This window comes from Peromyscus californicus, unplaced genomic scaffold, assembly GCF_007827085.1.
Source record: "Peromyscus californicus insignis strain IS unplaced genomic scaffold, ASM782708v3 Scaffold_15__1_contigs__length_86483966, whole genome shotgun sequence".
Taxonomy (NCBI): domain Eukaryota; kingdom Metazoa; phylum Chordata; class Mammalia; order Rodentia; family Cricetidae; genus Peromyscus; species Peromyscus californicus.
Genome location: NW_026294447.1, coordinates 79,054,416 through 79,067,007, shown reverse-complemented (window position 1 = coordinate 79,067,007; position 12,592 = coordinate 79,054,416). Strand labels below are relative to the sequence as shown.

Sequence of the window (12,592 nt, the reverse complement as noted above, 5' to 3'; positions counted from 1 at the left end):
AATATATATATATATAAGAGGGAAAGATGGCTCAGCAGTTAAGATCACTGACTTCTTTTCTAGAGAACTCAGGTTCAATTCCCTGCATCCATATGGCAGCTCATAACTGTCTATAACTCCAGTTCCAAGGGATCTGACATACTCTCACAGACATAAATGCAGGCAAAACACCAATGCACATGTAATAAAAATAAATAAATAAATAAGATACATAAAAAAATAAAAGATACAGGTAATATGAACTTAAATTGTTATTTTATCCAACCCAGTGACTTAAAAATATTATGTTAATATGTAGTCTATACTAGGATGTTACTATTTTATTTTTTTGGTTTTTCAAGACAGGGTTTCTGTAGCATGAATCTTAAAGGGTCTTATTAATAAAAACAAACCCGGGACCAGATATTGGGGTGAATGCTGGAAGATCAGAGAAGCAGAACAGGTCACAGCTTACCTCACCTTGCCATTTCCTCAGCTAATCCTGTTTTTTCAGACTGGAAACCTCTGAGTCCTCATCCAGAATGAATCTCAGCTGAACTGCTGCTCCAAAGCCCGAAAGCTTAACCAGCTAAAAGCTTCTAGTTTCTGGTCTTCACGCCTTATATACCTTTCTGCTTTCTGCCATCACTCCCTGGGATTAAAGGCTCACTTTCTGGCATTAAAGGCATGTGTCACCATGCCTGGCTGTTTCCAATGTGGCCTTGAAGTCACAGAGATCCAGACGGATTTCTGCGTCTGGAGTGTTAGGATTAAAGTCGTGTGCTATCACTGCCTATCCTCTATGTTTAATATTGTGGCTGTTCTGTCTCTGACCCCAGATAAGTTTATTAGAGTGCACAATATTTTGGGGAACACAATACCACCACAGGTTTCTCTGTGTAGCTTTGGCGCCTTTCCTGGAACTCACTCTGTAGCCCAGGCTGGCCTTGAACTCATAGAGATCCGCCTGCCTCTGCCTCCCGAGTGCTGGGATTAAAGGCAAGCGCCACCACCGCCCGGCTGGATGTTACTATTTTAAAATAATTCTTTCTTTTAAAAATTTGTATTCTTTCTTTGTGTGTGTGTATGTGTGTGCATTATATGCATGTGTGTGTTATATGCATGCATGTGTGTGTATATTATATGCATGTGGTATGTGCGCATGTATACATGTGGGAGGTAGTATGTTCATCCATGCATGGGCACATAGAGGCCTGAGGTCTGTGTCATATCTTCCTTCGTCACTCTCTACTTTGTGTTTGGAGTCATGGCCTCTCACTGTGTTTGGAACTTGCTGTTTTTCAGCTGGACTGGCTGGCCAGAGCACCCCAGGAATTTGCCCGTCTGTCTCATTTCCCCTCGGAGCTGAGGTCACAGATGCCTGCCACCATGAGTTCTCACATGGGTGCTGGGGATCTAAACTTAGGTCCTTGAACCCGAGCAGCCACCACGCCGCCTACTGGACCATCTCCCCAGCCCCTTGGGATGTTACTAATGGGATGCTTTTGCTTTTCCTGTCATCTCCAGCGTCTGGTGTCTCTTGTGTCTAAGCGTCTCAATTCAGATGAAGCCCTCAAAGTGCTCGGCAGGCACTTACAGCTGGTGATACCAGCACAAAACCATGCACTGCTCTCTCCCCAGCGCCACCTCTTTCTCTTCTCATGTTGTTTGTCTGTTTGTTTAGAGACAGGGTTTCTCTGTGTAGTTTTGGTGCCTGTCCTGGATCTCTCTCTGTAGCCCAGGCTGGCCTCGAACTCACCGAGATCTGCCTGGCTCTGCCTCCCGAGTGCTGGGTTTTAAAGGAGCAGGCTAACCACCGTCCAGCTATTCTCATGGTTTTTATGCTTACAAAATCTATGCTAAAAGGATTGTAAGCATCTAATAACAAAAGGCAAGGTGTTTTAAAAAGTAGATTTGGCTGAAAATAAAACCTTCTCCATGAAAGGAAAATTGACGAAGTTTCTTAATCTGTCTGTAGAAAACTTGACTGCACTGTTAGGCAGCAGTGGCCTAGAGATAAACACCAGAGCCACGATCTGGGAACTTGGAGTCCAGAACACAACAATGCCTCTCAGGCTTGGTGACCTTTCACAAACCGTGGAACTTTCCAAGTGCCCAGGCCGTCCTGTCCCCTCCCCCACCCCCCCACTTCCCCCCACCCCCGCCCCAGCCTCGTGCGTGTGGAACCAACTCAATGATTTAACTCTTAGGAATGCTGGGGAGAGCCATTAATTTGTTGCTACAGAATGTTTTTCAAATATGAAACTCTCGGATCTGATCAAGTAGCTGGAGAAACGTGTTGTGAACTGAGAGATGTCCCTGCACAGCAGCTTTGTAAGGAACCAGATACACACTTCAGACACTGCTGGGCCTGTAACACCACCATGATCCACACGGAGTGTTATTTCAGGGTGGCATCTCACAGCAGGGCAGCCAGAGCGGGAAGCGTTTCCATGGCAGCATCAAAAGCTAAAGCCAACTGCAGCTTAGGAGGCTTGAGGAGTCCTCTTGTTCCCGAACTGAGCTCAGTAGGTTTTCATGGCTCTTTGGCTTGTCACAGTCTTCTGGTTCCTTCCAATTCTGAGGCTTCTTACTAATCTAGCTAATTATTACTAATCTTGTTGTATATGTTAATTTATAAGTAACAGAGAAGAAAGTTCTCCTGGTAAGTTTTTCAATGCACCGAAACTAACTTGAACACAGCGGTATAGGAAAACAGACAAACTCAGACTGCTTCAATTATGGGATCTGGAAATCATGATCACCTTTTGTTTTCGTGTGTCCGGTAGTCAGTTGGTCTAATTCTTTATAACAGAGTTAAATATAGATTGTGTTGAGGTATTTACACAGTGGAAAATACATGAGTCCAGTTGCGCAAAGTTAATAAATGTCAAACCTTAAACTCTAACTAACTGGCTGTATGAGTGGTATTCCTTTCATACCTTTTGCTTATTTATTTTGAAAATTCATGTTTCTTTGATAGATAAATAATAATTGCAGACCAGGCGTGGTGATGCATGCCTTTGATCCCAGCACTTGGGAGGCATTAGCAGGTGGGTCTCTATGAGTTTGAGGCCAGCCTCATCTACATAGTGAGTTTCAGGCCAACCAGGGCTACATAGTGAGATACCCTGTCTCTATAAATAATAATAATATTATTAATAATAATATTAACAACAATAATAATAATTTTGTATTGAATTTTTTGAAGTTTTTTTGAGACAGTCTTATTTAGCTCAGAATGACCTTGAAATCATTATGTATCTGAGGTTGATCTTGAATTCCTGATCCTCCTGCCTCAATTTCCCAAGTGCTGGGATTATGGGCATGTGCTACCATGCTCAGCTCAGAATTGAATATCTTCGTTCATAAAATTTCTCTGTCTGATTTTGGATAATGTTTTTTTTTTAAAGAATTTCCAAGAGAGATCCTATGGGACCAAAGCCTATAATTACTTCCATGTCTCTTTAAATTCTTTTCAAATGTTTTTTTCCATAGCACATGCGCTACCTCCCTACCCCATCATTTGCATGTTTGAGGACTCTGTGTGTCAATTCAGGTGAACCACTAACTGTGTTTAAAGACTGTTGAAGGGTTGGATATGCAGCTTAGCTGGTAGAGCACTTGCCTAACATACACAAAGCCCTGGGTTCAATCCCCAGTACTGCATAAACCTGGTGAGGTGGTGTAGCCTGTGATCTCAGCACTTGGGAGGTGGAGGCAGAAAGATCATATCCTTAGCTACACAGTGAGTTCAAGTCCAGCCTAGGCTACATGATACTCAGTCCCCGTCCCCACCCCAACCCTACACACAAGTGTTTGAGGCAATGAAGACGCCAGAACCATCGAGGGGAATGATTTTCAGACACAGAATATTGATGCAAGTGGACCAGCATTGCCTAGAATTTTGTACTGCAGTTATTTTTTCTTTGGCTTTGGTTACAAAGCTTTGCCCATTCTTTCCACTTCAACGGGGCTTTAAAATGATGTATTAGTTGGAATTGTGTGTAAGTGTGTGTGTCTGCATATCGGTATGTGCACGTGAGTGGAGCCACTCTGGGAGACCGGAGGAGTCGGATTCTCTGGAGCTGGAGTTACAGGTCAGGGGCCATGTGGGTGCAGGGAACTGAACTCGGGTCCAGGGAACTGAACTCGGGTCCTCTGGCAGAGCAGCGAGTGCTCTTAACTACTGTTTCATCTCTCCAGCCCTGGGTTCTTCTTTGTTTTTGTTAATTTTTTAAAATTACATTTTATTTGTTTGTTTAGTGTGTGTGTGTGTGTGTGTGTGTGTGTGTGTGTGTGTGTGTGTGTAAAGGTTAGAGGACAATTTTCTAGAGTCTGTTCTCCTACCATGTAGGTCCTAGGGATTGAACTAATGGCATCAGGTTTGATGACAAGCACCCTTAACTGCTGAGCCTTTTTGAAAGCCCAACATGCAGGTTCCTTATGCATATTGCAAAGTGAGTCCCCAGCTTCATAGTCAGTGGGAATGATGGTTTTAATTTTCCTGGGCTCTCTCTGGAATCTGGAGATGGGGTCCCATTGGGACTCTGTACTTTGAGCAAGTACCTCAGGAAAGTTTTCCTTGATGATTGAGTGAAACCTGAGAACCATTGTCCAAATGTTGGAAAGCATCCCTTGATGGCTGTTTGGTTGGGTTTCTATAGCAAAAAGAGAGGATTAGCCAGTGGAGCCTCTGGCGAAGGAGGCCTGGAGGCAGGCGCTGGGATGTGGTCTGCAGGCTGCATGTAGAGGGTGTGTTTGGACTGTACATCTGGGATCTTCAAGTTGAAGCCCACTTTCTTTATCCCAGAAACTCACTTTACTCCAGTGACTCACAAGCCTTGTGTTGCCTGTGATAACACTTCCTGCTGTGTGAAGGTCCACGCTATCCTTAAACTCATCCCTCGCCACTCACAGTGTGTCTTCAGATAGGTTCTTTGTTTTTGTTTTTCTAGACAGGGTTTCTCTGTGTAGCCCTGGCTGTCCTAGAACTTGCTCTGTAGACCAGGCTGGTCTCGAACTCACAGAGATCCACTTGCCTCTGCTTCCCAAGTGCTGGGATTACAGGTGTGCGCCACCACTGCCCAGTTATGTCTTTATACAATTGGCACAGTAATTCACTTGAGAAGGGGCAGTAATTTGTCACCATTGAGACCGAATTCCATTCACTTTCCAGTGACACTCGACAGTATCGTCAACAGTACTGTTTCCTACCATGCTGGACTGCAAACACTTAAAATTAGACTTCAGACCCGCTCTAGCCCAAGAACAAGTGTCTTACAAAGCTCATTTGCAATTCAATCAGAGCTGGGCTGTGTTTTCATAGGGAAGTGATGTGCTCACACTTGATGCCAAAATCCACCGAGCAGTGGCCAGCAAATGGCTCCCTACCAAGCAGAGCCCAGCTCAGAACTGGGAGCAGCCTGCATTCGGGCACAGAATGCCTGAACTTAATAGCAACACCAGGGCCTTGGGGAAAGTTGAGGTGGCAAAGAGTCTCCACAAGTGTTTCAGAAAGAGCAGGGATGGGAGCAGGCAGCTGCCCTGCAGCCAGTAACTTGTTACTGGAACGTTCTATAGGAATTAGGACTCACTGTGAATATAGTTGAGGATACATAAACGCATCAAATATAAGGGACCTATCCAAGTGACATTCACCCTAAACTTAAGATGCTGCCTCGAGTGATTAATAGCCATAAGAGGTGTTGAGGGGCTGTAGAGATGGGTTGGCAGTTAAGAGCACTGGCTGCTTTTCCAGAGGTCCAGGGTTTAGGTCCAGCCCCCACATAGTGGCTTACAACCACCATAACTCCTGTCCAGTGCCCTGTCTTGTGTGGGCACCGGGCACCAGACACAGTGCACTTAACATACATACGTGCAAAACATTCAAATAAAAAAAAATCTATCTTTTTCAAAAGAGAAAGAGAGATTTTGAAGATTTTCCCCATGCCGGAACTCAAGGAAGTCAAATTGGTGAGTGCAGTTTGTTGATTCGCTACTGTTTCTTATAAATAGACTGTAATTCTGACTTCTTGCTCGTTACTACAGACTTACACCAGAATTAATCTACCTTGTCTCTCTGCTTGCCCCCAGAGGCCTGGTAGAGAAAAAAGAGATAGAACTGGTTATGAGCAAGTTAGAAGACGCACAGAAGAACCTGGCCCAGAAGTACTGCTTCCTCGTGCTGGGCGTGGGCATGGCGGACAAGCATCACATGAACTGTGGAAAGTACGCATGCGCTTCGGCTGCCCGTAGGTCCGCACATCCCTAGCACCTGTCCATTTGACTTGTGGTACCCCTGAGAAAATGTTCCCTCTAAATGGGACTCAGGTGGGAATCTGTCCCAAGCACTAATGATAACTGCGTTGAGAGAGCCAAGTAAGTATGGAAGGCATTCCGGAGTCTCAGCCAGCATTTTATAAACTTCTCCATCTTGGGATGAGATCACTTGTTCTCTCTGTGGAATCTTGCTCAGCCTGAGGACCTGGGCTGCTTGGCTGTCTCAGGAGGAGACCAAGTAATGACCAGTGTTGCGTGGGGGAGGGGAGCAGTGTCTGCTTCTCTTACAGCAACCACAGCTGTGAGGACCACCAGTTTGAGACAGCACTGTCTGTGGGAAACTGTTTTGTGTTTGTTTTGTTTTGTTAACCTCAGGATGCCAATGCCTACATACTATAGCTAAAACCTAAAAGAGGCTCACAGCTCAGGAAAGTTTGGACTTACAGGGTGGAGGAGAGCTTTGGTTCTTGACTCTGGAGTGCCTCGGGAGTTTCACAGTGGCCCAAGAGCCACGCCTTGAGCACAGGAAAAGAAAGGAGTATAAGACATCCCTCATCTTCCGAGAAGTGTACTGACTCAGTTGTCCTGGATACCTGTTTTCAGTCTACATTTTCTGTGCTTTCTTTCACCCTCCCCCCCTTACACAGTCTCAGTAGCAACTTTGGGCCTGCTGTTGTGTGTGGGAACCCATCCAATCCACCATTCTTCACTGTTGTTTACATATATACTCTGTTCGTATGTATTCTTTGTACATAGTCTCAAAAGCCATTCCAGGGATTCTGTTGTGTGTGTTAGCCATTTGATCCACCGTTCTTTTTGTGAACATGTATGTACATGGTTTGAGCTTTTCTGTCTTACATTTTCGCTTTGAACATCTTTATCCACATTACATTTGGGCTGTTTCCTTATGACTTATTGCCCAGAACATGTTTAACTAAAAAGTGCAAACCGTTAAATGATCATGCTATATACTGTCAGTAACGGCAGGCATGGTATGTCGTCGGTGATGCGTGCCTATAGTATGAAGCACCTGGGAGGCTGAGGCAGGAGGGTCACTTGAAGACCTCCCTGGGCAATACAGTGATGTCCTAGCTCAAAAAAAAAAAAAAAAAAAAAAAAAAAAAAAAAAAAACCCAGAGGATTCCAGAGCCCTCTCCAGCCCTCCCACATGAGGAGCCGGGAGCCTTAGTTCTAGTGATCAGCCAGTGGTGGCGCACGCCTTTAATCCCAGAACTCCAGAGGCATAGGGAGGTAGATCTCTGAGTTCAAGGCTATCCTCATCTACGGAGCACGTTCCAGGATAGCTAGGGCTACACAGAGAAACCCTGTCTTGGGGAAAAAAAAAAAAAGTCTTCTGTTACCATCCATTCTAAGTTTATTTGGCTATCATGGAGTTTATGACAAATTCTTTTGAAAGTTTAAAGGTGTATATATAAAGCCTCAAGGTGTTTTATCTGGCTATCTACTTATTTAGTTTTAACCCTTACCAAGGAAGAAATAGGAATCTGTATAGACTGTATGTGTCCCATAGCAAACATTGGTCATGTGTCCTACTTGGTTGTTTTCTGCAATTTATATACATTAGAAAAACGGTCCACATTTTTATTTATGTGAATTTGTCCAACTTATTTCTGATACTCTTTGATAATCACACAAGTTTTTCTGGGGTTAAACTGCTTATCTTTCTTTCTTAGTTTTAAAAAAAAAATCACATTAAAAATGCTACATTTTGACCCATTTGAAATGTGTCATGTACATCAGGTGACCCATGAATCCAAGATACTTTTTCCTTACTAATACTCCATTTTCTAGTACTATTTATTTGTGATTTTTCTCTAGTACAGCATTTTTTGTTTATAAGATGTTGACTTTTTCTAGTATTTTAATCCAACCTGCGAAGTTAATATTGAATTTTATTGACCAGTGTTTCTGTTTTAAACAGAACTCTACAATTTGCTTTTTTTTTTTTTAAAGATTTATTTACTTATTATGTTAACAGCATTCTCCCTGCATGTATGCCTGCATGCCAAGAGAGGGCACCAGATCTCATTACAGATGATTGTGAGCCATCATGTGGTTGTTGGGAATTGAACTCAGGGCCTTTGGAAGAACAGCCAGTGCTCTTAACCTCTGAGCCATCTCTCCAGCCCTGGTTTTTGTTTTTTTGTAATAGTTTGCATTTTTATTGAAAAGGTTTCTCATACAATATATTTTGATCATGTTTTTCCCTCCCCCAAATTCCTTCTAGATCCTCCCTACCTGTCCAACTTTATGTTTTCTTTCTTCCTTCCTTCCTTCCTTCCTTCCTTCTTTCCTTCTTTCCTTCCTTCCTTTCTCTTTCTCTGCCCCCACCCCCTCTCTGAGACAGGGCTTCTCTGTGTAGCCCTGGCTGTCCTGGGACTCACTCTGCTGCAGACCAGGCTGGCCTCAAATTCATAAAGCTCCTCCTGCCTCTGCCTCCTTAGTGCTGAGATTAAAGGCGTGCGCCACCACCTCCCAGCTCATGTCTCTCTCTTTAAAAAGAAAGTACAACAAAACACACATACACACATCTGATGTATTTAACACACACTCAGTGCCCATCCAGCAGAAAAGGTGGTGCCCAATATCAGAAAGCAGTATGAGGAGCAGGTGGGGTAAGGGATAGCCATCAGCAGAAAGATGAGAGGTGGCTGGCTAGCACCATGGACATTCAGAGGGAGAACTGGACTTGAATCGCAACATCATCTTCCTCAGTGTGACTAGAAACCACAGTGCTGACTCCCTCGTGGGGACCGTAGGGGATGAAATATCATAACCAATGTGAAGGTCTTAGCAGTTCTGGGTCTGTGGTGAGGAAGAGCGTCATGGCGGGTGGGCGAGCATGATAGAAGAAAGCTGCTTATGTGGTGGCAGCTAGGAAGTGGAGAGAGAGGAAGAATCCCAGGACAGAGCCACCTGGCAGGGCACATTCCCAGTGACCCACTTCCTCCAACTGGGCCCCACCACTTGAAGTTCCCACCACCTCCTGATACTGCCATCAGCTAGCAACCAAGCCGGTGGCCTTGGGACCTTCCAAATCCAAATTACAATAGGGCCACCAGTTAGAACCCTACATTCTGTGGACAATGAACTTATCACCTATAGTTGTGATTTCTTCTATTTCAGGGAGAAAATATCAGACACGCAAAAAGACTGGAAATTCTTTGAGGTGAGCCACTTGCTTTGGGGACTTTTCATTTGCTATAAAAAACAAAACACATAGTAATGACCAGTAGCCATTTGGCAGGCACATCTTTTTTTTTTTAAACAAATATCCTTTTTAGAAAGGATAACATACTGTTTGTTATACCTTAGAATTTTGGCCTTGTTTTCCACCCGTAAATGTGAGTACACGGGTAATTCTGTACAGCTTCCAGGGATATCAAACAGCTGGGTCATCTGGGTTTGTGTCTTCTTAATGATACTACAGGGACAGTGGGAGTTTTCACAGCATTTCCGCATTTTGTGATTCTTCTATTTTCTCTTTCAGTCCCTTTATACTTTCTGTACATATGTAGCTTGGATTGTCTTCCGACGTCAGTATTTGACAGAGATTGAGGAAGAAGTAGGAAGACTTTTTCGTACCAATATGTTCAACATTCCTCGAAGGAAGCGTGAGGATGAAGAATCAGGAGGAGAGAAGAAGCGCATGACATTGGTACAATTTCGGTATGACTTCTTGTTTATTTTCTCTATTTTGGGGTTTTGTGTGTGTGTGTGTGTGTGTGTTTGTTTGTTTGTTTTTGAGACAGGGTTTCTCTATGTAGCTTTGGAGCTTTGGAGCCTTTCCTAGAACTCACTCTGTAGTCCAGGCTGGCCTCGAACTCACAGAGATCCGCCTGGCTCTGCCTCCCGAGTGCTGGGATTAAAGGCGTACGCCACCACCCGCCCGGCTTTTTTTTTTTTTTTTTTTTTTTGAGAGAGAGAGAGAGAGAGAGAGAGAGAGAGAGAGAGAGATCTCTGTGTAGCTCAGGCTGGCCTCAAACTTATAATCCTTGTACCTTAGTCTCCTCTGTAGCTGGGATACAAGCCTGCACATGGCATCTGTCTCAGCTATGACCTTTGACCCTTTCATCCATGCAAGGACATTTGTAAGAAGCAGGACAGTGTAACATGACTGCCACCCCTCCCTCCCACAGGAAAATGATGGCGAAACGCCCAGCAATTAAAAAAGCTGTGGACATGCGCTCCCCAGTTTTGTCTACACTGCTGCCCTCTCTCAGAGAAAAAGCTCAAAACATCGTTGAAAAAAAGTACGTGGCAGGCATCAAGCTCCTGCCCCGAACGCAGAAGGACACAGCAAGTCAGGACTCAGTGACCATACCAGTGTAAGTGGTCCAAGGAGAATCCCAGGAGAGTCGTGGCGGGTGCCTCCTGGTCAGTGCCTCCGGGGACCCAGGCTCTGCTCCCTGAGAAAGCATCTGTTCCCATGCCAACCCCTGACTCCCTGACCAGAGCCTCTCCACTGAGGCCCATCTGGATTAGAAAAAAAAACCCCTAGAAGCGGTGCTCGACTCTATATGGTTGTAGCCTGAAGGGGTGAGGGAGGGTCAGATCTTCAGTGCTGAGGATCTATTGTAAGTAGTCATCTTGGGGAGATTTGGGTAGAGCTAGAACAGAGTCTGGCTAGGATTCAGTTTGGGGCTGGTGTGTAAGACCATAATGGAAATAGGCCTGGAAACAGGTCTGGCTTTTTAAAGTATATGTGTGTCTTAGCTTTCGTGTGTGTGTGTGTGTGTGTGTGTGTGTGTGTGTGTGTGTGTGTGTGTGTGTGGTGTGTGTGTGTGTGTGTGTGTGTGGTGTGTGTGTGTATGTGTGTGGTGTGTGTGTGTGGTGTGTGTGTGTGGTGTGTGTGTGTGTGGTGTGTGTGTGTGTGTGTGTGTGTGGTATGTGTGTGTGGTGTGTGTGTGTGTGTGTGTGTGTGTGTGGTGTGGTATGTGTGTGTGTGTGTGTGTGTGTGTGGTGTGTGTGTGTGTGTGTGACTATCACAGACTGATAATCACAGTCACAAACACAACTGTGAATCACAGTCTTTGGCCTTACCGTTTACTGGATTAACTATAGCAATAATTCTTCTTCCAGAGTTGGCATCTTGGGGGAGCCTCGGCATCTGTTCAACCCTCGTACTCTCCTCCCACTTGAACCAGAAGAAAATGGGAAACCGAGTGGCAGAAATTCTTCCGTGATAGAGAGAAATAACTCAAGAACTCAAGACACGCTAGATTTGGTCATGACAACACTCTCTTCGCAAAACTCCTACCCCAAATAATCCAGTTTGCTCCAGTCTTTGTCCAGGTTCCTGTATTTGAAGTAAACAACTTTGCCTTAACACTTTATATAGGATTAAAATGTATTGTCATCTAGTAGCTGCTTAAAATGTTCAAGATTTCTTGGCTCAAGTTCTTTTAAAAGTTAATATTTGAGCCGGGCGGTGGTGGCGCACGCCTTTAATCCCAGCACTCGGGAGGCAGAGCCAGGCGGATCTCTGTGAGTTCGAGGCCAACCTGGTCTCCAAAGCGAGTTCCAGGAAAAGGCGCAAAGCTACACAGAGAAACCCTGTCTCGAAAAAACCAAAAAAAAAAAAAAAAAAAGTTAATATTTGATTATTAGGCGTTTTAGAAAGCTCTTGTTTTTTTGTTTTTTGTTTTTTCCCCAGAGCTGAGGACCGAACCCAGGGCCTTGCGCTTGCTAGGCAAGTGCTCTACCACTGAGCTAAATCCCCAACCCCTAGAAAGCTCTTAAAAAGCACATTTTCCTAGTTTTACTAATTTTTCTTTGTGCATGAGTGTTGGTGTGTGTGCAGGTTTATAGGGCACTTGTGTGTTCATGTGTGTGTGAGCACTTGTGTGTGCAGGTGTGTGGGAGCACTTGTGTGTGCAGGTGTGTGGGAGCACTTGTGTGTTCATGTGTGTGTGAGCACTTGTGTGTGCAGGTGTGTGTGAGCACTTGTGTGTTCATGTGTGTGTGAGCACTTGTGTGTACAGGTGTATAGGGCACTTGTGTTCTTGTGCATGTGGAGGTCAGAGGACTACCCTGACTACTATTCCTTAGATGCCATTTACCTTGTTACCATGCTAATATTTAATTCTATATATTTATGTTTTATTTTTAAGTTATTTGCTATGTGCGCATGTGTGTGTGTGTTAGAGAGAGAGAGACGGAGACAGAGAGAGCACATGTGGAGATCAGAGACAATGTTTGGGAGTTGGTGTTTCCTTCCACAGTGTTTGGGATCAGGGGACTGAGTTCAAGCTGTCAGGATTCTGCAGCAAAGGCTGGAGCCCTCTTCTCAGCCTCCGCTCCTGCCTTT

At 44.6% G+C, this 12,592-nt stretch overlaps 1 protein-coding gene across 3 annotated transcripts in view; it reads left to right on the top strand.

Annotated features, from left to right (window-relative positions):
• Positions 1-11,666, top strand: part of Ppp1r36 (protein phosphatase 1 regulatory subunit 36) — a 20,700-nt gene extending 9,034 nt beyond the window's left edge. For 2 of the 3 annotated variants that reach the window (XM_052739546.1, XM_052739545.1), the window contains 5 exons: positions 6,076-6,210; positions 9,409-9,451; positions 9,773-9,951; positions 10,422-10,610; positions 11,365-11,666. In XM_052739546.1, coding sequence (XP_052595506.1) covers positions 6,076-6,210; positions 9,409-9,451; positions 9,773-9,951; positions 10,422-10,610; positions 11,365-11,551 — 733 coding nt within the window. In that variant the 3' untranslated portion in view covers positions 11,552-11,666. The remainder of the gene's footprint in view (positions 1-6,075; positions 6,211-9,408; positions 9,452-9,772; positions 9,952-10,421; positions 10,611-11,364) is intronic. The other variant, XM_052739547.1, reaches the window with a different exon arrangement.
• The last annotated feature ends 926 nt before the right edge of the window (positions 11,667-12,592 follow it).